The 27,465-nt window shown below is 38.3% G+C and overlaps 1 protein-coding gene across 4 annotated transcripts in view; it reads left to right on the top strand.

The window, feature by feature from the left end:
* The window catches only part of Atp6v0d2 (ATPase, H+ transporting, lysosomal 38kDa, V0 subunit d2), a 54,387-nt gene that overhangs the window by 6,208 nt on the left and 20,714 nt on the right, over positions 1–27,465 (top strand). The window contains exons 1-3 of one of the 4 annotated variants that reach the window (XM_013512852.1): positions 2,572–2,636; positions 7,424–7,533; positions 18,753–18,924. In XM_013512852.1, coding sequence (XP_013368306.1) covers positions 7,512–7,533; positions 18,753–18,924 — 194 coding nt within the window. In that variant the 5' untranslated portion in view covers positions 2,572–2,636; positions 7,424–7,511. Of the gene's footprint in view, positions 1–2,375; positions 2,637–7,423; positions 7,534–18,752; positions 18,925–27,465 lie in introns of those variants that run through there. The other 3 variants (XM_013512851.1, XM_013512850.1, XM_013512849.1) reach the window with 3 other exon arrangements.

Genomic DNA, 27,465 nt, shown 5'->3' on the forward strand with positions numbered 1-27,465 from the left:
CTTCACCCTCACCAAGAAGGGAACACCCTGCGTTCAGTTACAGTTGTCCTGCTCTTCAATCTGTAACCAACCATATGTACTATATGAAAAATTAAAAATAAAAATAAATTAATGAATAATAGGAAAGTGGAAGAGCACTGAAGACCTAAGCCAGAACTTCTCTTGCTCTACATAATGTGAGTGACTTCTTTGCTGATTCTATAAAAGTTTTCAAATACTGAAAGAATATTTCTTTAACTATTTTTTGCAACCCACAATATTAATGGCTATAGATGTTATATACTTTTAAATTCAGTTTGTTTTATTAACATTTTCTCCACTATTAAGACTGAACAATCAAGCAGTAAATCAAGCTCTAGTTTTTTGCACTTGCATATTTTCACAGTGTAAATAATTCTGCCTTGTTGGCCAATGGGAGATACAAGAGAGTGCGTGGTTACATAGACTATCTCCCAAACTGACCCGGGTTGTAGCTCAGCAGTAGAGCACTTGCCCAGCACACATGAGGCCTGAATTCAACACCCTGAACTATCAACAAAACAAAAGGGAAAAAAATCTTCCACACAAATAACAGACAGAATAACTTCAGTGCATCCATAGTAGCAAAATATAAGAAAATAATTAGGAAAGGAGGTCTGTTTTCATAATTTATTTAATTATAAGCTTAGTTTGAATGATATAGACAGTTGATATATAACCATCTTTAGACTTATCTGAATGCGAACTGAAGTTTTCCGAGGAAGTTACATTTGCAGTGCAAATCCTACACACTGTATTGGAGTATCATGGGGATTGTGGAGTGATGCAATATTGTAGATTGAGAGGCAAAATTATTTTGGACTACCTTTAGTCTCTTTTAATAGCCATTTACTACCAACCTCTTTCTCTGACCTAACAACTTTGCGACTGCTAAGCAAAACTCTTGGAAAGTATCATCGAGTTTAGCAGATCTCTATCTTCCACCAGCCCTAAATCTAAGAACACTATAAAATAACATGTGAAACTATAGAAGCGATTTTCCCACCTTCCTGCATATAGCCCACCTACCTGATGTGACTGTCAGTGTAACTGGTAAATTTGTTGATTTATGACTTTCTTCTGTGACTATAAAGTTCCTGTAACCCTTTGCATGGTGGAACGGCTCATTCAGGGGAATTTCAATCCCTGTTTTCAGACTAAGTCAGTCCTAGCTCAGCATAAGCCATTGTCTTACTTCCTTTAAAGCAGAGTTATTATTTTACATTGATGGAAATGATAAATGAGCTCAATGATTCAACATAAAACATACTAAGGATGTCTGAGGGGGCTGGAGGTTTAGCTCAGCGGCACAGTGCCTGCCTGGCAAGTGCAAGGTCATGAGTTCGATTCTTGATACCAGAAAAAAAAAAACAAAAAAAATAAGAGTTTAAGCATTTATTAAACATTTCCTAAGTCAGGCACTCTGTGAAGCTAAGTTTGAAATCTGTGATTTTCAACAACCATAGCAGAATGGATGTTGAGTCAATCTTTCCTACCCCAAACGGTTTGGAAACCCAGAGACAGAGCCTGAACAGTTTTTGGCACTATTCCAATTAAAGAATTTGACACAATCCATGTGAAATACTATTTTTGTCGATAGTGTTAAAGTAGTTAACACAATTTTTGAACTAAGTATATTAAGATAACAAGCATTCTTTTTTGGAGCATGAAACTCCACACATAAGCCCTGCTTTACTAAGTACCTACTGTATTACAAAGCTTTAGTCTGAGACACTTCACAGCTTCTGAGAGCTGATTCCTTATCTGTGATTTTAGTACTAAAATTACCTCTGCTGATACCTATCTCAGAGTAATCAGGAGACTCAAATAAAAAGAAAAAAGCAAATGAAGAGTGTATTACAGTCACATTTTGCAAAGGTACTGAATTCCTACTGCAGAATTATAGGGCTCTGCCCCTAAACTGCATAGGAAATATTATCAGCTCTTGGTAATTTTAAAATATTATTAACCATTTGTTTTACAAATATTTACTCTGCTGTAAAATTAGCTTCTCTGATTTCTCCTAACTTCTCACTTTTGATCTCTTTACAGAACCTAATCTTTTTATTTTGACAAAAGCCTTCTCTTTGCTCATACTGATAGTCCTCCAAAAATTTGAAGTAAATATAATTTGAAAGTTCAGGTGGGAGTGGGAATGTTTCCAAAACATTCAGCTGTCTGAAGCTTCCAATAGCAAAACCACGAGTGGCTGGTTTTCAAAAAGGGAAGCGTAGACCCTGGGTCCCTCCCTCCTGCTTTCCTCCCAGTACTGGGTTTACTTTAATCATCGGGCTGATTCATTCTTGCCATAAAACTGGTCTGAATACACTGTTTTGAAAGCCACAAAAGCCGGAGGAAACTAGTCACAGGAATCTTGATGGTCAGCTGATTGTTTATGCCACCAGCACTTTTTCCAGACCAGTGCAGTTTGACAGGGGTTGACCAGGACTCCAGAGCTGCTCAGCTGCAGTCACCGCTATCCTTTCCCATGCTGGAGAGTGCAGAGCTACACTTCAACGTGGACCATGGCTACCTGGAGGGCCTGGTGCGAGGCTGCAAGGCCGGCCTCCTGACCCAGCAGGACTACGTCAACCTGGTCCAGTGCGAGACCCTGGATGGTAAGTGGAGCTCATCTTATCCTTCAGAAAGAAAGAGAGGAAATGATGTTCCTCTCCAGAAGCCAAGAGAAGACATGTGAGCAGACTTTTATACCTGGAATCCAGGTTTCTGGTGTCCATGAACTTGGATAAATTAAAAAAATAGACTATTTCTGTATATTTCTTCTTAGTGAAATGTAACATTTCCTTTCCTTTTGGAAGTAGTATATAAACCACAGGGGTTGGTATAAGTGGTACCTGCGACTTTTGATAGCAACAGAAGTTCAATATTGTTATATCCTTTAAATTCTTACAGATACTTTAAAATATTATTGTTTTGTCTATTTTGAAGTTAGAGTTAGATATTACACCCACCCTTTAAGCTTATTTTTTGTTTCTTCTTATCTTCCAGCAACACTGGGCATCAAATCCATGGGCACTGCCCGTGAGCTGTATCCCCAGTTCTTTTTGTTTTGTTTTTTTGAGACAAGATCTTGCTCAGTGTACCAGCCTCATCTGAAACTTGTGACCCTCCTACTTAGCCGCCCAAGTAGTTGAGATTACAGGCACGCGTCACCATGTCAGGCTGAGCTGGACTTTTAATGTTTTAAGAAAGAAGCATACCAATTATTGCGCACTTTAAAAGCATTCTGCTAACTATGTTTAAAATAGTTTATTTCCTCTATAATCCTATTTGTTCTCATTTTACATATTGGGGGAAGAGTTTCACCAAGTTGCCAGGGTATTGGTAGTAAGCAGAAAGGAAAGAAGGAAACAAGAGAGAAAGAAAAGGGAGAAGAGGGAGGGGAGGAGGGAGAGAGGAAGGGAAAAAGGAAGGAAGGAAAGAAGTGGCAAGGGAAGAAAGGGAGGGAAAGAAGGAGGGAGGAAGGAAGAAAGGAAGGAAAAATTTTGGTCTAGGGAATTTTTTCAATATTGATTGAGAATATTAAGTTTTCCTTTACTTTAAGCATAAAAAAAAAAAAATCACAAGTATGGTGACCCAGCTTCAGATTCAAAACTGACCTCATTTGTGCATGGGATGGCAGTGTCTGATCAGCTGAGTTACAGAGAGAAGTCAGTGCGAGGAGCACTCAGCACCTAGAAATGATCTTCCCACCACATTTTTCAAACCCTGACGGAAGGTCCCACAACTGCAGCAATATTTCGTTATTAAAACATAGCTTCCTTTGCTCATTTTGAAGCAAACTTTGAAGCCCATGAAGTACTTTAACACCTGCCTGCAGATTATTCTACAAGAAACAAGTAAGCACCCAGGAAAAGGCCTCCAGGGAAGTGTATTAGCATGCAAAAGCAAACCAAAACTCTCTGGAGGTGACTTTGCTTCTCCAGTAGGGCTGAAGGGTGTGGAGGTCACTTGTTCACGGCTGTGACCGGTTAAAGCCAGAACTGAGGCCAGACTGCCCAAGCTGGGACAGACCCTGCCTTTGCATTAACATTGGGAAGGCTAGAGTCACTCAGATGATAACTAATTCTGCTGGCTCTAAATAATTATAATAATCCCAATAATAATATTCCTAAATCCGAAATCCTTTCAGCATATTAAATTAGGAGTTTGGTGATTGAAGAATGTTAATCAAATATAGAAAGATCTACAGAAATTAAAGTCGGAGAAATTTAAAAACAGCAGAATAAAAGCATCTGAAAGAAGCCATTTGAATAACTTCTGTTTAGTTTTCCATCAAGTCTTCAAATGAAATAAGGAATGAAAATGTAAAGGCAAGCAACACAAAATAGCTTTGCAAGGTCAAAAATAGGGCTTAATATGTTCATAAAATAATTCAGAGACATAACGAAAGCCATATCTAAAGCCATAGAAAGAATTTGTAGGAAATAAAAAGTTAAAAATTAACTTGTTGAAAGTTGCTCCCAATGTTTTCTGTGAAAAGATTATTTTCTGTTGAGGGAGGAAGAGAGAGATGAGAAGAGAAGAATGACCCTAATAGGCCTCTTATCTGAATAGTCACTTAGTTGAATTTGGTCAGTTAGGATAGGCTTCAATGTTGGAGAAGTTTCAGACTCTTTTGGAGATCTTAGGAGTGAAACTTATTGGGAATATATACATATGTCTATACAAACAGAATTTCCCACACAATGTTAGGGCATTAAGGGACCACCCAAATCCACCCCTGCACCCGGCTTAAGAAATCCTCCCACATCCACCATTGCTTTATTGTCATTAAGCCTCACTGTTTTTACCTTTCTTCTCAGTAACATATATTTTTCAATTATTCATTTCACAACCATATTTCAATCTATGTGCTAATTTACTGTCTGGAGATTCCCACAAATATCAAGTATGAGTCACTAAATTGTGCTTGGGTTAACAAGGCTGCTAAACAAACTTTTGTGAATAAGAATTCCACGTCCTCTCTTAACGGTTAAAGACCCTGAGGATTAGAACGGCTGTGACCAACATGAAAGCTGTCAGCCATAGAGGACAGAGCTACCTGCAGCTCCTTTTCCACCAAAGTGCCACTGTTTCTTTAATATTGATTGAAGATAGATTGGTCCAGGTTGAGTTGATTCCAGCTTCATTTTGATGATAGAAAATAATGAGGACTGTCCAGTCCGATAATTTCCCAGGATGTTGGGGGGAAATGTGTGAAAATCCATGCATTTGTCGCTTATGTGGCTGTACTTAGAGAGCCCCAGCCACCCTATGGGCTGCATTCAAAGTTGAGAATTAATCAAAGGCATTGGCTGGGACAGAAGTTAAAGAGTTAAGGATTTCTGTTTACTTTTGCACAAAGCATGTACTGTACAGATTGTGGATAAGGAAGAGAAGGTGAGACCGTGTCATTACAGCGCTACATGTTGAAACAAGTGCTTTCTGTGAAAGGAGAGCTAACTTGTGGGCAAAGATTAGATTTTTTTTTTAAAGCCCTCTTCTCCTTAAATGTGGTTCCAACAGCAACAAACTATTTTGGAAACCACTTTCAAGGAACATGTAAGGTTTTAGGTAAATTTAGAAGATTAATAAGATTGTCCAGAAAAAGCTTTGGAAAGTTTTGGTATTCATAATTGTGCTGAGCTGTGTGTGTAACAGGCCAAACATGTTGAGAATATTCATCTATTCCAGGGTCTGTCCCTGACTAGCCTGAGCCAGTCACTGGGACCCACCGCAATTCAGTCTTTCCTAGATACAAAAGAAGGAAGCTAGTATTCTTTAAAATGTTGACATGGCTGATTTTGTCAGAATTTTAATAATGAATAAGAATATTGTGTAAATATTCTTTCCTCTTTGCCAAAGAAAAGATGGTGAAACTAATACCTAAGTTTGAGTGATAAATATAATTTCTCTAAGACAGGATTGACGTGTTCCCTGGCTCTGCGATGCGGGAGGGCACTGTGCGCTGAATCTTTGCTTTGTCCTCCTTGCTATATGTTTTGAAAGGACTGTGGGGAGCCCACTATATCTCATTAACAGTAAAAAGAAGAACTTGACCTTCGGTCCTTCTCCGACTGTGACTTTAGACAAGAATTAATTCAACAACTACATGTTAAGTACTTCCTAGGGCTAAGGAAATAAAGATAATTAAGAAAATTCCTGCTCTAGAAAGACTTCCACTCTGGAAAATAAAAATATTAGAAATGCTACTGAGGGCAGTTGGCAGTACCTACCCAAATTCCAAATGCATATCCACTCAGCCTGTGAATTCTAAGTCCGTCAAAAAGACTTGCACACATGTGAGGTGACAGCTGTGAAAGGATCTTCATGCAGCATTGTTTTGAGTGGAAAAGATAGAAACAAAGTAGACGTTCCTCTGCAGGAAACAGGTTAAATAAGTTACAAGACATTCACCTGATGGCATCTTCTACACCTAGGGGAAAAAACATAAGAAGCTTAAGGAGCCCTAAAAAAGGATGGAAAGATCACCTGACTGCGATAAATGAGGCAAAGAATCACGTGAGCATGCTGCTCTATAGTAAGAGAAGGTATTAAATTTTTAAAATGTTTTCTACCTGTTTGTCTAGATGCAAAGAAGGTGTGAAAACTTCTAAAAGACGCAGGAAATAGCACTTCCTGGGACTCGGCTCTAGGGCCTCGGCAGTGCCTGACGCACAATGAGTAGTCAGCACGTTCAGTATTTCTCGAATGAAAAAAAAAATGAAAAGTTCAGAAGTCTTTGCAAAAGTGAACCATTCTGCTCCTTCATGGCAGGAACTATTGAGTCTCATATTTAGAGTTTTAGATTGAAGAGGCCGCTAGAAGTGAAAACAAAAATTACACTTATGATATTACAAGAAAAAGAGTTCAGAAAGGGGTGGACAGGTGTGTGCCAAGTGGAGGAGAATGTTCACCGTTTACCTACCACATATTTTTAAATTTAAAAAAATCAGATAGGAGGAAGACTTATTTCAATAAGCTTTCTCCGATTCCTTAGACATTATTTGTATCTCGAATCACGGGACTCTTGTTTTGTGCTTTATATTAGAAACTCATATCCAACACTGTCACAGTTCAAAAATACATCAGTGACTTCTATCAGGCAAGATCAACGTCACACTTAGCTTAAGAGGCTCCAATAATCTGGCTGAGCTCTACCTTTTAAGCATTTCCTCAGAAGCCTTTTGCCTTCTCTGAAGCTTCTCCTTCCATCATAAATTCCATTCTACATCTGGTTCCCCTGGAGAAAATCCGTTCCCTTTAAAGTTTCCTTTCAAGCCTCATTCTCTACAGACCCTTCACTGCTGTATCCCTGAGGAGACTGAATTGGTAAGCCTCACCTTCTCTTATTGCAATTTGTAATAAACCTAATTCTGAGTGCATCTGTGACATTTCATAGGTGTGTCACCCTGGGGAGGACATCTGTGCCACTCGTCTTTCTAGTACCTGAGACTGTCAAAGTTAAGAGTCTTAACCTGAGTGAATAAATGGCATCTTCTCCTACATATTGTAAGCTATTCGTTGCCTATTTGTTTGTTTGTTCTTCTAGTGCTGGGGATCAACTCAAGACTTCATGCTTTACCGCTGAGCTGCATTTCCTATCCTCTTGTAAGCTTCTTAAGGGTAGAAAATACACCTTGCACTTTTCTTTCTCCTGCCTCCTGGAGCCTAAGCTAGTGATTTATATAGTAAGAACTTGAAAATGAACATTAGAAATGATTGTGTTTGAATCCTGGCTTTTCTATTTCTTGGCTCTGAGATATTAAGCAGCCCATTTAACCTTTAATAGCCTGGTGCTTTTTTGTGTGTAATACTTAGATAACATTTTCCTGGCCTAACTCCTATTTCAGGGGAGGATCAGAAATACCTGAAGATGTTTGGTGTACTGTAAATCTTCAGCATTCCTGGGGTTCACCTCTGAGCTACAGTGTCTACACAATAAGAACCAATTTTCCTTCTTTTGCTAGACTTTGAAATTCCTGAACTAGTTCTTCCTGCTTCTTGGTGATAGTTAATGGTGTCTGGTGTATAACTAGTTGGTTCTGTTCTCTTTCACAGAGCACCAGTTTTGGAAACATTCATTCTAAGAATAAGAATTCAAATGAACAGTTTCAAACCTAGTAGCACTCATTGAACTATATCATGAACTGCTGTGTGACTATTAGTCTATAGGTCCCAGATTTTAATCACAAATTTAATATTTGAACCTTATGTATGTGATAAAAAATTGAATTAAGTACCATACAGAATATGAAAAACAATAAGACACTATTTGCTACCTGAACAATTATCTAGTTGAAAGGATATAGTCAATGTCTTGGTTACTTTCCTCTCGTTGCTGGGACAAAATACCTGACACCCAAAATTAAGGAAGGAAAAGTTTATTTTGCTTATAGTTTGTGGAGGTTTCAGTCCATACTTGTCAGGTTACAAGGCAGAGTGGCACATGGCAAAGGGCTACAGCTCATAGCGGCAGAACACAGCCAAAGCAACAAGCACACACAAGGGAGGAATGGCCAGAAGCAGTCTCTTCCTCTCCCTTATATGTGCAAACTATCGACCCCAAGGTGGGTGTAGCTCTCACACCCATAACCAATCAAACTCTAAAAGCCTGCCCCATGGCCGCATGAGGCTTTGGGGGGACACCCACACACAAACCATAACAGTCAATAAGTAAAAATAAATAAAAATTTAAAATACAAAAATGTGAATCTGGCAGTATAGTTTGTGGCAGAGCATATGCCTAGCATGTGCAAGACCCTGGCTTCCATACCCAGCACAACAAAAAACAACAAAAGGTTCAAACTTATATTGGACAGTGAACCAAAGTTGAATAACAATAGGCTGAGAAAAAATAATTTAAAAGATGTGTTATGTGCACGTACCAACTCCCCACAGTGAATGTAATCATTATTTACTGCAAACATACTTAACAAAAGAAAAAGAATAGGTCATTGGGTGGTGTTCAGAGAGGAGTCAGGATGATAAAACACCTTAGGTGCACAGAGAAAACCATGAAGAATAGCTGGGAAACAACGAAAACATTTAGGTGGAGTAAGTGAATTTGGCAGCAATGGAAGGATACCTGGAGATTCAATTAAAGAATACTCGGAGATTCAGAAGAAAAATTCCTGGAGTTAAGGTTGGGGAAAATGTTTAAGGAACTGGAAGATCTGATCATGAAATTTCAGGATATCAAACCTCACTGAAGGAGGACCAGAGTCACATGTCAGTCCTCAAACACGTACAGGCATGGAAAACATCTACTTATTTCTCTGAGCCTGTTTCTTCATTCATGAAATGAGCATTATTGTGAAAGTTAAAAGGTAATGTACCTTAAACCACTGCGTCAGTGGTAAATGACGGTACAACTCCTATGGAAGCTATTTTTAATGTACCTAAAACTCTTAGTGGCTCCAGGATACTTGTAAGATCATTACAGGATCAAAACAATTCTTAGAAAAGGTTGAACTTGATACTGGAAGTTCAAGAGGAGAAATGAGCCTGGGAAATCAGGTAAGAGACTGAGGCAGTCATCCAGGTGTCAGGGTCATTCTATAGGTATCAGAAATTATGGAGCAGAAATCAGAGAAACGGGAAATGGGAACTTGGCATTATAAAACACCAAAGAGGACTCCGAAGTTTCAACACAGTAGAAATAGTACTAAATAAGGAAGGGAAATAGTACTAAGAAAGGAAGGGAAGTAGGAATAGTACTAAGAAAGGAAGGGAAAGTGTCAGATTTTGTAGGTATTGATATATTTATTAAAAGTCTGAGTAATTATTAGACCTGATGGTTGAATCTAATATATCAGTAAGCAACTTTCCAACCTAGAGAATAAAAGTCAAAGATCTTAGCCAACTGAAGCAAATTATTTTGGAATTGGATGAGCTCATGCGAGATGCTAAAAGTAACATTTTTTCATAGCTTCCACAGCTGGCCCTTCCCTCCATCATCTACAGGACTGTCACTTCATTCCATACCTGCTGACACCTGAAAGCAGACTCTATATCCTTTTGTGGGGAGGAAGGGTGCTGGGGATCAAGCCGAAGCCTTTGAGCATAATGGGCAAATTCTCTACCCCTAGTCTTCTACATCCATTTTGTGGATGAGGAAACTGTTCAGCATCAGCAGAGGAGAGGAAAAGCAGCACCCCTTCCTTTGGAGACAACACCCTGGACAGTCTCTAACAATGCTTCTTTGGCATAACCTACCAGAGGGTGAAAGCTCAAATATGCACTTTATACAGAGATCCCAACAGGAAGCTGCATGGAAAAACCAATAATTTTCTAAAAATGATTTGCCAACCTATTGCTAAAAGACAACCACTAAGTCTCCATTCCCCAGCCTGACTCATTCACTGGCCCAGTGATCTCAGATGGAACTCCTTTCGTTCAGTGGCTGCAGCCCCGAGAAGACACTGTTTCAACATTCTCATCCTGTACAGCATGAGGGCATGCACTTAGCTACACTGCTCTGTGATATACTTTGACATTTTTAAAACAGCCTAATAGAATCTTTTCATCCTATTTCTGTTTAAGACCTAATAAATTGAGTTAATTGGTAGGGATTCCATAGTTTGGAAAATGTTCTATTTCCTCATTTAAAAAAAAAACTTGCGGCACCATTTGCCACTCTATTTCTCTGGGTAAAAAGTAGCATAATTTCCCCAATTGTGCTCTGCGGGTGGCCAATTGTTCTTTAGTGGTTTGAAATGTCCTGTACCACACGCTTTTCAAAGAAAACACTGAAGTTAATATATGAAATGCTTCTAATTCCCACAGTAAAGAAACCTATTTATTCCACACTTACTCCACCACAAAGTCCTCTTACTGACGCACCTACTTAGATGAGCATTTAGGGCACTGCAGGGGGAAAAATTAAGTCAACCCACTTTATAACCCAGAAAACTATGATATGAACACTGCTGCTGGCAGTAATCATCTCACAGAAAACACTTCAGAGTCTAACATTTTCTTAAAATCTGCACAAGAGTGTCCCTTGGATCATTTTGCTGCTGCGGAAGGGAGGCAGCTTCTCTTCCATTTGCTCTCCACTGACTCCAGCACTGTATTCCAAGATTCCTACAGGGTCTGACAAATGGGAGACATTTAATTTCAGGATCTCACTGGCAGTTGAAAGGTTTGAAGGTTACTTAGCTTAAAAGAAACATATGTCATAGCGCAAAAAATCGTGGTTTTGAAAGAAATGCCATTTGTGTCAGTTCTGTTGGCAAATATTCCTTGGTGCTGAGAATGCAAACTGTCAGATTACATAAAAATCTGCATCGTCAAAATAAAAGCCAAACAAACCATGGCAAACAAGTGTAATTGTTTTAAATGGAGTTAATTAAATAGGTAATTGAGCAAATGAATTCTGCAGTCAAATGAAGTGCACTTTTCGTGCAAAATCTGCTCCAAACACTGAGGAAGAATGCCTGTACCTTGTATCTTGCTCACTCACCAATGACATTGTGCCTAACTGTAGATCCACCCTTCCCAGCTACCAGAGCAACCAATTCCTAGCCCACTGCAGCTCCCTGGCTTCTTCTGGTCAGAGACCCCAACCTATCCCAGGGACATTCCAAGTCTTCCTAGGGAGAACACTTTCTTTTCTTATTTTATGGAACAAAGATAAAACAAAATTTCACAGCAAAATAATAGAAGAATAACAATAGTTAATACATTGCAGGTTGTTATCTTTAAATTAGTTGCTCAGGGTACAAGATATGGGCATAAAATTTTCTTCAATGGATATTAGCACAAACCTTCCCTTTTAATGAACTAAGAGACACTAAGAGTATAACTGGCTTGCATTTTTTCCCTTTTCCCTATTCTCCTTTCCCCTTTAATCCAGCCTAGCTCCTTTTTCCTTTGGACCAATTTATTCTCATTTCACAATATCTGTACTTGTGAGTCTGATTTATTTCACTAGTGAGTATGGTCTCAAGTTGCATCCATTTACCTATAAAAGTCTCAAGCTTATCCTTCTATATGGCTGGTTAGTACTCCATTGTATAAAAAGATTGCATTTTTTATCCATTCCTCGGTTGATGGACATATTACAAATTGTGCTGCTATGAACATGGGTGTACATGTATCACTATGATATGTTTTAAATTCTTCTGGGAAGATTCCCAGAAGGGAAATATCTGGGTGGAATGGGACCCTAATCCTAGTTTTTTGAGGAATCTCCACACTGATTTCCACTGTACACTCCCACCAACAGTGGAGAAGTGTTCTTTTATCCCCACAGCCCCTTCAGCATTTGTTGTTGGTTGATTTCTTGATGATAGCCATTCTTTCTGTGGTGCGATGGAATCTCAGCGTTGTTTTATTTTGTGTCTCTTGAATGACTGGTGATGTTAAACATTTTTTCATATGTTTATTTGCTTGGCTCAATTCTTACTTCTCCTATTCTACCACCTTTTTATAAATTTATATGTATTTGGCATGTACAGCATGATTTTTAAATTTTTGTTAATTAATCTTTAAGAGACACATGAAAACATAAAATTGTATGTATTAATGAGGTACTATATGGTATTTCAACACAAGTATACATTGTGTAATCTTTAAATCATGTTAAACATATCTGTCTCTTCAAACATCATTTCTTTATGATGAAAAGTTTTAAAATCCTTTCTTGTAGCTTTGAAATGTAGGAACATTATCACTATCTATAGTCATCCTGCTGTACCAGAGCACACCACAGCTTCTAGCTGCAACTTCACAAGGATGTTTTTTAGTTTTGTTTCATTTGCAGTGCTGGGGGTTGAACAGAGTCTTGCACACTCTAGGCAAGTGCTCTGCTACTGAGCTACACCTCTGGGCCCTCTCCTTTTCTTTCCTTTCCTTTCTTTTTTCTTTTCTTTTCTTTTCTTTTTTCTATCTTCTCCTCTCCTCTCTCCTCTTCTTCCTCTTCCTGCTCCTCCTCCTCCTGCTCCTCCTCCTTCTTCTTCTCTCTCTCTCTTTCTCCCCCCCCACCCCACGCTCCTCTTTCTTTTGCCATATTGTGGATTGAACTCAAGGGTGTTTGTCACTGAGTTGTCTCTACAGTCCTTTTCATTTATGTTGAGACAAGGTCTTACTAAATTGCCCCAGTTGGCCTGGAACATGTTATCCTGTGTATCAACACATCCAGCCAATGTGTCTTGAAAGATATCAAAAGATGATAGATAGATAGATAGATAGATAGATAGATAGATAGATAGATGATAGATAGATGATAGATAGTACAAACTCAGTTGAACAAATTAACATATATTAATTCATTTACTTGCTTTTTCTGTTGAGAACACTTAAATTTACTCTCAATAATTTTCAAAATATATTATATTGTCATTTACTATAATCACTATGTTATGCAATATATCACTTGAAGTTATTCTTTCCATGTATTGAAATTTTGTATCCTTTGATGACCATCTACCTGCCAAAATCTTTCCTAGTCTCTGGTTACTACCATTCTACCCTCCACTTCTATAAGTTCAAAGTTTTTTAGATTTCACACTTCAGTGAGATCATGTAGTACTTACCTTCCAGTGCCTTGTTTATTTCACTTAATATTACATTCTCTAGATTTATCTCTATTGTCACAAATGACAGACTTTCCTTCCTTTGATGGCTGAATAGTATCGCACTGTGAATGTTATCTATTCAACCACTGACAGACACTGAGCTTGCAATAGTGTTACAGAGAGTGTGAGACTGCAGATATCTCCTTAACATGCTGCTTTTGTTGCTTGTGGATGTGTACCCAGTAGACTGCTGGATCTATGACAGTTCCATTTTTAATTTCCATATCTACCACATAATATCCACCACTGATATACTTGGAGTTCTTTGAACACACCATTCCTGTCCTAATTCATGGAGCATCTTCCTTTCACTTTTATATAGCACTTTACAACCCATCTATGGCTTGGTATTAATGTTTGTGTCTGGATGTCCCCTCAAATCCACATACAGTCATAGGGCAGACTTTTAGAGTTAATGATTGATTCATGGTCCAATGTTGGAATTATGGGTGTGAGTGCTACACCTGTCCTGGGGTGAGTAGTTTACATTCAGTGTAAGGAAGGAAGAGAGGCTGCTTATGGCTGCCACTCCTCCCTTTTGCTCTGGCTGTTTTGCTGTCTTCTGCCACCATGAACAGTTGCCCTCTGCCATGAGCCACCCTGCCTTGGAGCCAGCAGAATATGGACTGAAACCTCCACAAACAGTGAGCTAAATAAACCTTTCCTTCCTTAATTTTGGGCATCAGGTATTTTGTCTCAGCAATGAGAGAAAAGTAACCAAGACACTTGAACTTTCCAGAAAACTTTCCTAGGCCTGTTGCTCCCATCCCTGTAGATCTAGGTCTTGTTTTCTCTGTTCTCATAAATCAAGGTTCTTATTGCTGAATTTAGCATGCTGTTTGTTATTTGGTATGCTTTGTTTTTCTCTGTGTGTGTAGTATTGGGAATTCAACTCAGGGCCTCTGTACTGAGCTACATTCTCAGCCCCTTTCAGTTTGGCTCTGCTTTTGTTTTTGTTTTTGAAGGGGAACTAGAATCTTACTAAGTCACTAAGCTGCTCAGGCTGGGCTCAAACTTGTGATCCTCCTACCTCAGCCTCGCAGTGCTGAGATTACAGGTATGCACCACCATGCTCAGCTGAGTTTAGTACATTGCTAGAATGATATGTGGGTGGTAGCCTTCTCCCACGGTAGATTGCATATTTCCTTCAAGGTGAAGAATATATGGGTAGTTTCCTGCAGTTGACAGCCCCAATAATTGCTCAGTATATATTTGAATGTCAGAGCCACTAAGACTCAGTTCACTATATTGGCCCCAATTTTTTTTTTACTTTTCTTTTATTTTAAAGAGAGTAATAAATGAGAAACAAACAAACAAATAAATAGAACAGTAGCAGCATACCAGTATCACAAACATAAACAAATCAAAGCAAGAACATTCAAAGTAGTACAGGGTCTCAAGACAAAATAACATGAATCAACAGTGATTGTTACATTACATATTACTATCCTCAACTACATTGCTCAGATTACCAGAAGTAAGAATGAAAGATTTCTCAAACCATTATAGGGAATAAGAGAATAATTCTTTGATAAAACTGTAGAGATAATATGGAGTTTCACTAAACAAGATGGTAGGAGTTCACCATTGTAATTCCATTGCATACTGTTACCTTCAAATCAGTTGCTCAGACCACCAGACACAAGCATGCACAATCGATCAGAACATAAAAAATTGTAATCATTAACTGCTCATTTCAATACACCATCAGAAATCAGCAATACAGCTGTCACAGCTATTCATATACATATATTTATATTTTGTGTTTCTTCTTTCTTCTTTCTTCTTTCCCTCATCCCAGTCATTCCTTCCTTTGAGCAATTTGTTTCCCTTTCCTATCATCTACTGTATGTTTTGAGTTTTACCTAGTCTTTCAGGTTCCTACACCAAGACAATATGATGTTTACCCATCTGGGTCAGATTTATTTCACTTACAAGTATGGTCTCTAGTTGCATCCATTTACCTACAAGAGCCTCAAGATTATCTTTTTTACTATCTGAGTAATACTCCACTGTATAAAAATGCCCACTTCTTTTCTATCCATTCCTCAGTGGATGAGCATCTGGGTTGTTTCCAAGATTTAGCTATAACAAATTGTGCTGCTATAAACATGGGTGCATATATATCACTGTGGCGTGATATCTTTAATTCTTCTGGGAAAATATCCAGAAGGGGAATAGCTGGGTTAAATGGGATTTCCAATTCTAGTTTTGTGAGGAATCTCCAAACTGATTTCCACAGTGGTTTCACCAATCTACACTCCCACCAGCAGTGGAGCAGGGCTCCTTTCTCACCACAGCCTCTCCAGCATTTGATTTCTTGATGATAGTCATTCTTTCTGGGGTGAGATGGAATCTCGGTATGGTTTTAATTTGCTCATGGAAGGGGCTGGGGATTTAGCTCAGCGGCAAAGCACTGCCTGGCAAGTGCAAGGTCATGAGTTCAATTCCCGGTACCACAAGAAAAGAAAAGAAAAATAATTTGCTCATGGATTTAATAACCAAATTCAGTAGTGTAGCTGGATACAAAGGTAACACTCAAAAATCAATAGCATTCCTGTACACAAGTAACAAACAGACTGAGAGAGAAATTAGGGAAACCACACCTTTCACAATAGCATCTAAAAAGATGAAATACTTAGGAATCAATCTAACAAAAGAAGTAACAGATCTATACAGTAAAAATTATAGTACTCTGAAAAAAGAAATCAAATAGGATATTAGAAAATGGAAAGATATTCCTTGCTCATGGATAGGAAGAACAAACATTGTGAAAATGGCCATACTCTCAAAAGTGCTGTACAGATTCAATGCAATCCCAATTAAAATATCATTAATATACCTCAATGATGTAGAGAAAACACTCCTAAAGTTCATGTGGAACCAGAAGAGGCATAGAATAGCAAAAGCAATCTTGGGAAACAAAGGAAAGGCAGAAGGCATCACAATTCCTGACTTAAAATTATATTACAAAGCTACTGTGATAAAATCAGCATGGTACTGGCACAACAACAGACCTGAAGATAATGGAACAGATTAGAAGGTGCAGATACAACTATAAACACACTCAGTTACCTTATCTTCAACAAAGGGGCCAAACATGTTCAATGGAAGGAAGATAGCCTCTTTAATAAATGGTGCTGGAAAAACTGGCTTTCCACATACCAGTGACTAAAACTAGACCCATGTCTTTCACCATGCACTAAATTAAAGTAAAAATTGATCAAAGATCTAAATATTAAAACAGAAACACTAAATTTATTGGAAGAGAAAGTAGGTAAAAATCTTGATGACATAGGGGCAGGCAGAGAGTTCATGAACAAAAACCAAACTGCATGTGAAATACTTCAAAGAATCAACAACTGGAATCTCATCTTATTGAAAAGTTTTTGCACATCTAAAGAAATCACTAATAAAGTAAAAAGAAAACCCATGAATTGGGAAAAAATTTTAGCCAACTGCTCCTCAGACAAAGGACTTCTTCCTAGGACACATAAAGAATTAAAAAAAATCAGGTCCCCCAAATTCAAAGACCCAACCCAAAAACGGGCATCTGAGATGAATATACACTTCTCTAATGAAGAAATACTAATGGCAAATAAATACATGAGAAAATGTTTAAAGTCATTGGTCATTCAGAAATGCAAATTTTTTTTGTGCCAGTGATCAAACTCAGGACCTTGCGCGCTTGTCAAGCAGGTGCTGAGCTATATCCCCAGCCACTTGGCCCCAATTTATATGCTAGGTAGAGCCAAAGACATTTTAGATATTCACATATCACTTTAGATATTCGTGTAACACTTATATGTTAGGGACTTTGCAAGAAGTCACAGATAGAAGGTATAACTAAGACAATATAACTCCTTCTTTGGGTCATCATACTTAAAGTTATATGTCATGCCAGGCATGCTGGCACACATCTGTAATCTCAGTACTCAGGAGGCAGAAGCAGGATGATTGCCACAGGTTTGAGGCCAACCTGACCTACACAGTGAGGTCAAGGGAATCCTGAACTGTATAGCAAGACAGTATCTCAAAAAAATCCCTGTATATCTTGTGCTATGCTAAAGCAACTATCCAAGTACTTTGAAACTCAGATGAGTCAGCTGGAATAATTCTGCCTGAGAGAATTGAGACTTTACAGGGCAAGTGACAATCTGATTGTATTGCTTGACAGTAAAGTATAAGTTTTTAGTGACTTGCAGTCACTTTTAAATCCTAGTTTACCCGTGTGATCTTGAGAAAGTTTCTCATCTCTTGCTCTTCAGTGTTCTTACCTGAAAAGGGGGATAAATATCATTCTTATCTCAGGGTTGCCATGAGTGTTAAGTGAGACAGTGAGACAGTGTAAGTCTAGTACAAAATCTGATACATAATAAGCACTTCGTCACTGGTAGCAATTATTTCAATGTTATAATCAGATCTTGAGGGATTCAAATCAGCAAACTTGAAAAGGGATAAGGAGAGAAATTCTAGAGTAAGGTATGGTCAACATTATACACAAGGTTTGTTGAAGCAAAAGTAGCAACAACTGAAGCTAGAATTCACTTAAATTATCTGTCAACCAAACCACTGACTATATTTGAAGGACTCATAGCATGGTCTGGTGGAAATTATGTTGGATTTTAAAAGCAAGAATCTTACCCTCTAGTACAACTCTAGCCATCCTATTACTCTATTATTTAGCCACAATTTCTTCATCTGTAATGAAAGGATGCTGAAATTGGGCAGTGATGACTGCCTACCCTATCCCCTACACCCATGGAAGCTACTCACTAAAAGTTTCTCTTCTCTGTCAAGTTGAGATGGAGCCTTGGTATCTCTCTCAACAGCTTCCCAAGCATCTATGTTCAGATGACTCAGGTAAACTCTCTCAGGTAACACCATCTCTGATCTAGATGTTTATCAATTTTTTCAGCTCTGTGAAAAATGTCAGATTTCTTAGATAACTGGAAATTTTTACGCTGTGCTGAAATAATATTTACACTGACTTTTCATTGCTAGAGCTCAGCTCTAATATATAAACCTTATGTTGAAGCCTGATAAGATAGTATTTACCTTAAAGTTATCAGAGATTCAACTCATGTTGAAAAAGTTATTCATGCGTGCTCAAAACTTAACTTGATTTGGTGTTTCACTTAATTTCAGATCTGAAAATTCATCTCCAGACCACTGATTATGGGAACTTTTTGGCGAATGAGACAAATCCTCTTACTGTTTCCAAAATTGACACAGAGATGAGGAAAAAACTCTGCAGGGAATTTGACTATTTCCGGAATCATTCGCTGGAGCCCCTCAGCACCTTTCTTACCTACATGACGTAAGTGACGGCAGGAAACTCTATTCAGCCCCAATGTGATTGCACAATCTGCTTCTAAAGTTGCAGGTTACATATTTAGCTGGAGTAAGACTTTAGACCTTTTCCATCATTTATAAGTATACATACACTCAAACTTTAGCAGCTAAAAAACTCACAGCCACATTTTCACATTAGAAAAAAGATTTCATATTCTTACAAAAGTGACTATGTAAACGGCAGTGGCCTCCACATAAAGCAGTGTTTTCAGTTTTCATATAAAAACTAAGTACTGCTGCTGCTTAAAGTATCTGTACTAAGATAAATGTTATATGAGACTTTTATATGATTTGTAGGATGGAATTACAGTATTACAAATTGTTCTTATGGTCACTTCTACCTCCCTGATTCTCCATAGTTGAACTCCAGCATAATAGTAAATTGTACCTTTTATTAATCCAGTTAATACGTTATATCCAAAGTTCAAATGAGCCATTTAAAATAATTTTGCGCCTCTATATTTGTCTTAGCTGCCAAGCTGGGAACAAAGGGCAGTTCTGCAGGGGCTGTGCATTATGCAGACAAGATTTGGATGTGATGTCCAAAGGTGGGACCACTAGGCCCACACCTTACACTGCTGCCTGGCACCCAGGCACTCAATACATTTGTGTAAAGATGTTCACAATAAAGCAAGTCCTTGGTTGTATAAGCCAAAACTTATGTCAAAAAGGAAAAAAAGAACAGTAATCCAGGTCAAAGTCTGTGTTTATTACTAGAGATAGAAACCTAGAAAAATGTGCATTAAAAAATGTTACTGTTGGAGTGCATGTGGGGAGGCTGAGAGACCAGCAAGATTCCAAGGCAATATGAGAAAGGCTGGACAGGAAGATGGCGGAAATGAGCCTTCTGTAAAGGTAATCTAAGCTCTGCCCCACTGACCGCAAACATATACAATAGTGCTCCCTCTGGGACCTGGGAGGAGGAGAATCAGCTCATCTGACCAGGAGCGCCCTCCCCCACTCCCTTATTCCTTCTTCCACCCTTCCATTTCTCCATCATCCATTCTTCCATTCCACAAGTATCGTTAGTTCTGCCCTTGAGTCCAGCAAACAAGAGAGAACTAAGAATATCCAAATGTGTCTGCCGAGCCACACAAAACCGCATGGGCTCTAACTGATACAGGTTCCTTTCGTTTGAGAGGAAAATAATATGCCAGTCAGCAAAAGTTCTCACACTGGGACAGACATTTCTAAGAATCTAAATAAGATAAACAGAAAGTACTTCGTGGAACAGAACTTCATTCCCAAGCTTTTAACACACAGAAAAATTAATATAAACTTTCTGTTATTCATACTAGGCAAAACCAGAAGTAAAGTAAGGCTATTTCTGTTTAGGAGTTCATATCACATCATGGTTTTCAAAGGTGAACTTTACTCCATGAATAGTTCAGAGGAAAAATGATTTGGGAGTGTAGTTCAGTAGTAGAGAACTTGTCCACTCAGCACTAAATAAAGAGTGAGAGGGAGAAGCAGGAGGGGAAGGGAGGGAAGAGAGAAAAGGAGAAGAAAGTATATTAGTTATAACCGTACAGGATTTTAGGAGAGCATAACAATTATTCCATTCTACTTGTTCCCTTCTCTACCTTGTTCTCCCAAAAGTAACCACCTTTCAGTTTCTTATGTGTCTTCCTTTTTAAAAAAGTACTTCTGTTTATATATCACTGTTCCTACACACTCTGCCCAATCAATCCACATGGGAAATGTGTGCATAATGACATAATTTTTCTATGTTTTGTTCTCTCTTAACACCTAGGGTCTTCTTATATGCTAAGTGTGCTCTCTGCCACTGAGCTAAAATTCAGTCATGTATTCAGGTCTTGAATGTATTTCTGAATTTAACTTATAGCTCTGGAAGTGGTAAATCAAAGAAATGTGTATATTGTATTTTGGTAAATAATGCTAAATTGTCTTCAACAAAGGCTGCACCACTATAGCAGTCCACCAGAAAGCCCGTATCTCCACACAATTACCAACACTCGAAATTCTTTTCAGTTTTTCTCAATAGGTTAAAAATAGTATTTTTGCTCCAATTTATAGCTTTTTAATGAATGAAATTGGTTATTTCATGTGTATTACTTATGTGTATTAGCTATGTGACCACATACTTCACCTATTTTTTACTTGGAATTTTCAGCTCTTTTCAATTGATATGTAAAATTGTGTAAATTAAGAAAGTTAGCCCTAAGTCAGTGTGGTGAATCAAAGAAATGCCCATAGCTCAAAGGCGTAAGCAACTGGATGCAGCTGAGATACATGGTTAGTACCCACGGTTCCCATTTGCCATAATCAGTGCTCCTATCAGCACCCGTGTCAGGGTTATTCTCCCCATCTTATTTATAGGCAATATACAGATGGAAAGTCCTCAATGCTAGGCTAAGAAAGTGGGTTTTACCACATCAGAGTACTACAAGATGTCCTAATTGTGTGGGAGTACAAGTAATAATCAAAATGCTAGACAATGTTTTAGAATATTTAATATACGCCAGGGGTTCTAAGTGCTTTACAAACATTGCCTCATCTAACACTTCTAAGTCTTTCAGTGTGTGGGGCTGGGTGGGGGTACACTCTTGGCAAGTCTCATGCAATTGTCATCACTGTTCTAAAGATTTTAAGTGGAAGCTAACGCTCCAGTGCAGTGACATTCTTGGACAAAAATCTAACAGATGAAGAAGTCATGATTCAAAGTAAATGTTAGCAGTGGATTTTCTAGAATAGTTTTGCTCAGAATTTAGTTGAGTTTAGAAAATCTGACCATGATGATGGCAAAGGTCATCATCCAGTTTTAACTGGATCAGGAAGCTGCCAGTTTCTATTCTTTAAGATTGGGAGACAGATCTCACAGAAAAAGGAAATTTGCCCAATACGTACCAGGAATGGTTCTAATTCTAAGAATGACTGTGAGTCATTTGGTCAATGGTTCTTCTCACATGATAAAATCACTGATTTATTGTTTCCTAATTATAGAATCTTAGTCTTGAAGGAGCCTTAGCATCAACTAGGCAAGCATCCTATTTTCAAAATGAGCTGCTATATTAAACTGTAGTCTGTTTCTTAAAACAAATTATTTAAAATTCCAAATATTTCCAGTCAATAATAGTGTTTAAAAATTGTATTCAAGAGTACACATTGTTACATACACACAAATACGTTCGTGTGTGCACATACACACACACACACACACGAATATTAATAAAAATCTGGGCCAGGTCTGGTGATGCACACACCTAATCTCAGAACTCTGGAAGGCTAGAAGGCGGAGTTCAAGCCCAGGGTGGGTAACTTAATAACTTAGCAAGGCTCTGTCTCAAAATAAAAAAGGAAATAGAGATTAGATAGAGATCTTCTGGATCTCTATCTATGTTTTGTCCCACCATGGCAACAGTCTGTGTAAATGACCAGCCCTGGCAGCATCCCGCTACTTTCTGCAGAGCTTGGAGATTTTTTTCAACAGTGAAGGTTGGAAAAATGGGGGAATGGTGTCCCACTGTTCCAAAACTATTTTTCTTATTTCTCCTCCAGAATGTTTTGCACAGGCAGGTATTTACTTAGCACCCATGAACTTCCAATCAAATAGAATTACTTCCTCTCCTGATAAGAAATGAACAAGGCAACATCATAGAGATGACTAAATCAACCCTAGGAGAAGCAGTCTAAGTTTAAGTTGCTATAAAAAACATAATTTTAAGTATAGCACATTTTATATGATATAATTACTGTACATGAGAAACTTGTTTTGAAAATCTGGAGCAGATATTTTTAAATTCTTAATAGCAGGAAGATCTGGAGGTTTTGTATACTATAATTACACACAGTTTATGAAACAAAGGAATGAATCTGGTAGCATTTTAATAAAGACTATTTAATATAGGCCAAGGTTGTTTTTTCTTCTTTCCTACCCAACCTTTTCCAGCAGCATTTCTACTTGTCATCTTTTTGAAATTAGCCTACTTTTTTAGAATAATCTCTCTAGTATTCAAAGTACTCCACCTCAAAGGCTGTAAGATTTTTGAACAGAAGATGATCAAAGAAGTAGTCTCCAGTACCTTCATGGTACAGTTGGTTCTCCATATTTGTGGGTTCCCCATCTGCCAATTAAATAAACTATGGTTCAGAAATCTTAGAGAAAAATTTCATCCTTACTGAACATGTGCAGACATTTTCCTTGTCATTATTCATGAACAATATAGTATAACAACTATTTACATACCATTTGCCTTTTACTGGGTATTGTAAGTAATCTGGAAATGATTTAAAGTATATGGGAGCCAGGGATATATCTCACAAGCAGAAGCACCTGACTGACAAGCACAAGGTCCTGAGTTCAATTCCTGAAACCAAAAAAAAAAAAAAAGTAAGGTATATGGGAGGATATTTGAAGGTTATATATAAATACTGTGCCATTTAACATAATGGCTCTGAGAATCCTCAAATTTTGGTATCTGCAGAGAATTCTGGAACAAACCCTTCCTTCCCCACACAGATGCTGAGGTAGGGGGGTAGTGCAAAATCTCAGGTTAAAGACCTATAACTGCAGAGAATATGAGATCGAGGGCTGAACACTGAAGAAACCTTTGAAGGTTCCTTTACAAAGGCTAATCAGAATTTTTCACTACCCAACTGAATTGCAAAGAATGTACAGACTTCGCCATGTGTATTCTGGTGCTGCACATGGCAGGACTCTCAGTGCTAACACCAGGAAGGTCCACAGCCATCCAGATGAGTGTGTCCACCTATTACCACCTGGTACGCAAGAAATGAATGCCAAAGCTCTGAGTCATGAGGAGCTTCCATTGAAATGAAGCAAGGAGAACTGTCCACAAATGATGAAAAAATAAGACAGGATCAAGAGAAAGCTATTATAGAGGCTTCAGCAGTCAATCAGAGGAGCCTGGATAACTGGAAATAACTAGTTCTGACTTTAAAAGATTTTGCAGAGAGCAGAATCTGAGCCAATACTGATCTCAGTGGGCACTTGCCCTGGGTTCAGTCCCCAGTGCTAAATAAATAAATAAATAAATAGGCTTTGATTGAACGATTAACTGAGGTGTGGAAGGATCTGGGGTTTGGCGATAACAGCTCAAATCAGATGTGGCTAGAACACAGAAATGAGCAGGGGAGCCATAGCTGAGATGAGAGAGCAAAGAGCCTGGTCAGCCGCAGGGCCTTGACTGTCTCTAAGCAAAGTGAAAGTGAAGAGAGAAAGGCCGTCCGAAAGGCGCTATCTTCGCACGCTTCTCCTCTGCTGCAGTCTGTCCTCTGCACTGAGTGGCTCCCACGCTACAGGATGAGGAGAATTTTCCTACGGGGAGACCCCAAGATAGGCTGATTGGACACTTTCACCACGTCTGGCTCCAAAGCCAAGAGGCACATCGATCTCTGCATACTAATGAGTTTCTCAGGTAGCCGGTGGGAGAGCACCTGGTCTGAAGATTATTGTCCACATACTGCTTAGTCAATAGGGACATTTGCTACTTATGTGTTTTCCTGGTGCTTATTTAATGGTAAAGTGCCCAAACTCTGTAGCTCGTGAGTAGAGCACCTAAGGTAGGGGGATGGGACTCGAAGCAGAGAAACCACAGAAGAAGCTGTTGTAAAAGTTTGGCCTGGAGATCTCAACAACAGAGATAGGAAGGAGGAGACAGATATATTTGGAAGATAGACTTGACAAAATTTAGTATTTTAATTTATGACAAGTGAGAGAAAAAAAAACAATCCCTGAGAAATCTAAGTAACAGGAAGGGCCATTTTTAAGGAATGACAAAAGATTTAATTTTTATTCCTAATCAAAAGGAATGGGAATCCCAGTGTTAGACACAATTACATAAATAAATTATCCTTCATCTCACCATCATTCAACATATATTTCTCTTTTCTCACACATTTTTAAAGAATTTAAATCAGTGTCAGTTTAATTTTGAATCCTAGTTTTCTATATATATTTTCACCATTTTCCCATGTCAAAAATTTGTCTCATATTTTTACATGACTGTATAGTCTTCCATCTGGTCATGAACATTTTAGAAGTGTTGAGTTTTGTGTCTTCCTTACCACAAACACTGCACAGTATTTAACTTGTTAAGTTCTGATTTCAATAAATTCCCAAGAATAATAAGAGGTTCATTAACTGACACTGTTATTTGAGATTTTAAGTCTCTGGTTAGAAAAATTCTTCTGAAGTCACAGACTGCACTGCCTGAAAGGTTTCATGTCCTGATTCCACAGGACATTCCATGGACCAAGTATTGGACAAAACTGTCTCAAATGCAGTTGCTGGTAAGACCTTCAGCATTTGAAACCCTTAAACACTCCAAGTATTATAAAACATTGGTGCTGTTTTGCAGAAGCAAAACTTGGTCTGTGTAACTGAATGATACTCATTTAAGCAGCATAGCGTTTATGAGGTGACTTGTATGGTTGAAGGCTCATGCTGGGTTCTATAATTAGAGATGAACTGAGTCTAGACTGTTCTCTAACCAGTGGAAAAATAATTCAAGGTGCAGATTTCAAAACTATGCTTCCCCAAGTCATGACTTATTAGATTGTGGCATGTGGTCCGTGCATCTGCATTTTAAAAGGCTCCCAGGTGAACTTCAGGCAGATGAGAAACTCTCACACCATAAGGAGACTCTAACTTGGATCAACAGTTCTCCAGCTGTGGGACTTTGAAAACAGTCCTGTAATCACGCAAAGTCTCAGGTTTCTCATTTCTAGTGGAGAAATGTAATGATATAAACTGGAGTTGTGAGGTAGTTTAAAAAGAGGACCAGCTATCTATTTTGTGAGGCCAACTGCATATGAAGATACACAGCCTTTTGTTTAGAAATATTTAAAAATTTTAAGAGAACAAAAGCAAATAATTCAATCAAACATGGAGTCCTGTGTGAGTGCCTAGAATGTACACCCACGAAACTGACGAATTGAACGCATATCTGTAGATTGTGTATCTGAATATAGCCACATAGAGGTAGTGTGTTCAAAATACGTAGCCAACTTTGTGTCTTCAAGTATAACGCTCACCTGCGAGAGTTAGGAACAGTTTGCATAAAAGAGGTGATGCGGATGCTCAGGCGAAAGCATGGGGCTGCGCCTCTGGCAAGATTGAGGCAAATCCAGCAGAGACAGCACAGGTTGAACGAGCACTGCTCTTGGGTTGCCGATATCACAGTACGTCAGAAAAATTAGTGGCTGAAGGTTAAGTATTTTACGGTAACAGATGTGAAAGGGTTTAGGGTACCGTGGCTGCAACCTCTCTTTGAGAGGGTTGCCCATTACCGGCAAGATGGATCTATTGTTTCCTTTGAACTCAATTTCCTGGAGAAGACATCAATCAACCACCAGGGGGCATGACTGATCTCAGTAACCTGTTTTCCAAAGTAGTATTTTTTCCCTTCTTTGCTTAATTCGAAAGGCATTTGAGTCTGTCCCCTAGCCTTCATTTTCAGGATGGAGACTGCAATCTACCCTGGTACTCATCCGGATATGTATTTTTTCTCACTTATTTTTAATTTGAAAAGAAGCACATGGGTGTTTAAAAATGTTTTTAATCAAAATTTATTCTCAGTATAAGCCAGTACATTTATACTCACTTTACATGTATTAGATACATTTAATTCTCACAACCCCATGGGTGGCATTAATACTGTTGGTTTTTTTTAAAATAAGGAAACAAGTGAAATAACCATATTGCAAAGCCCAGTGGTCAATACTCCTAATTTCGTGTATGCCCTTCCAAATATTTTCTAGCAAAACATTTATAGAGATAGATAGATAGATAGATACATAGAGAGATATAGATATACCTATACGTAAGCACAAATATAAATATACATAGTTGATTTTAGAATAATAGGATTTGTCCTTTTAATATTATCTATTAGAAATTTTCCACATAGCTACATATAGATCTGCCTTATGTAATGAATATAGTGTTTCCCATTGTGTTGGTATATAATAATTTATTAATCTTTCCCCTCTTGTTTATCTAGGTTGTTTCATTTCTTTGCTTAATGCTCCAGCCAGGGACACTCTACCACGGAGCTATAACTCCAACCTTGTTTATTTTTTATTTTGAGACCAGGTCTCCCTAAGTTGCCCAAGCTGGGCTTGAACTTATGGTCCTCAGCCTCCTGAATAGCTGGGATTACAGGTGTGCACCACCACATCTGGCTCAGAATTGCTTTAGGATGGATTCTCAAAAGTGAAATTGCTTTGTCAAAAGATATGTAAGTTTTAGATTCTGAGAGATATTAGCAGACGGCTCTCTAATCCATCAGTAATGTTTGAAGGTCTTGGTTCTCTCTTCTCAGCTGAGGTTTTCTTTCTTTGTTCTATTTATCAAAAAAAAAAAAATGAGATTCTCTAAAACCTGTCCTGACTGATACTTTGAGTCTATTGAAGATAAGACGTGCACACCACTGTTCTTGCACGTTCTGACAGACACAGCGTGGTAAACCGATCCATTGATGTCCACCAGAATATTCCATACATGGCTAGCAGAGGGGAAACA

The sequence above is a fragment of the Chinchilla lanigera genome, unplaced genomic scaffold (assembly GCF_000276665.1).
Source record: "Chinchilla lanigera isolate Chin_1 unplaced genomic scaffold, ChiLan1.0 scaffold00016, whole genome shotgun sequence".
Lineage (NCBI taxonomy): Eukaryota > Metazoa > Chordata > Mammalia > Rodentia > Chinchillidae > Chinchilla > Chinchilla lanigera.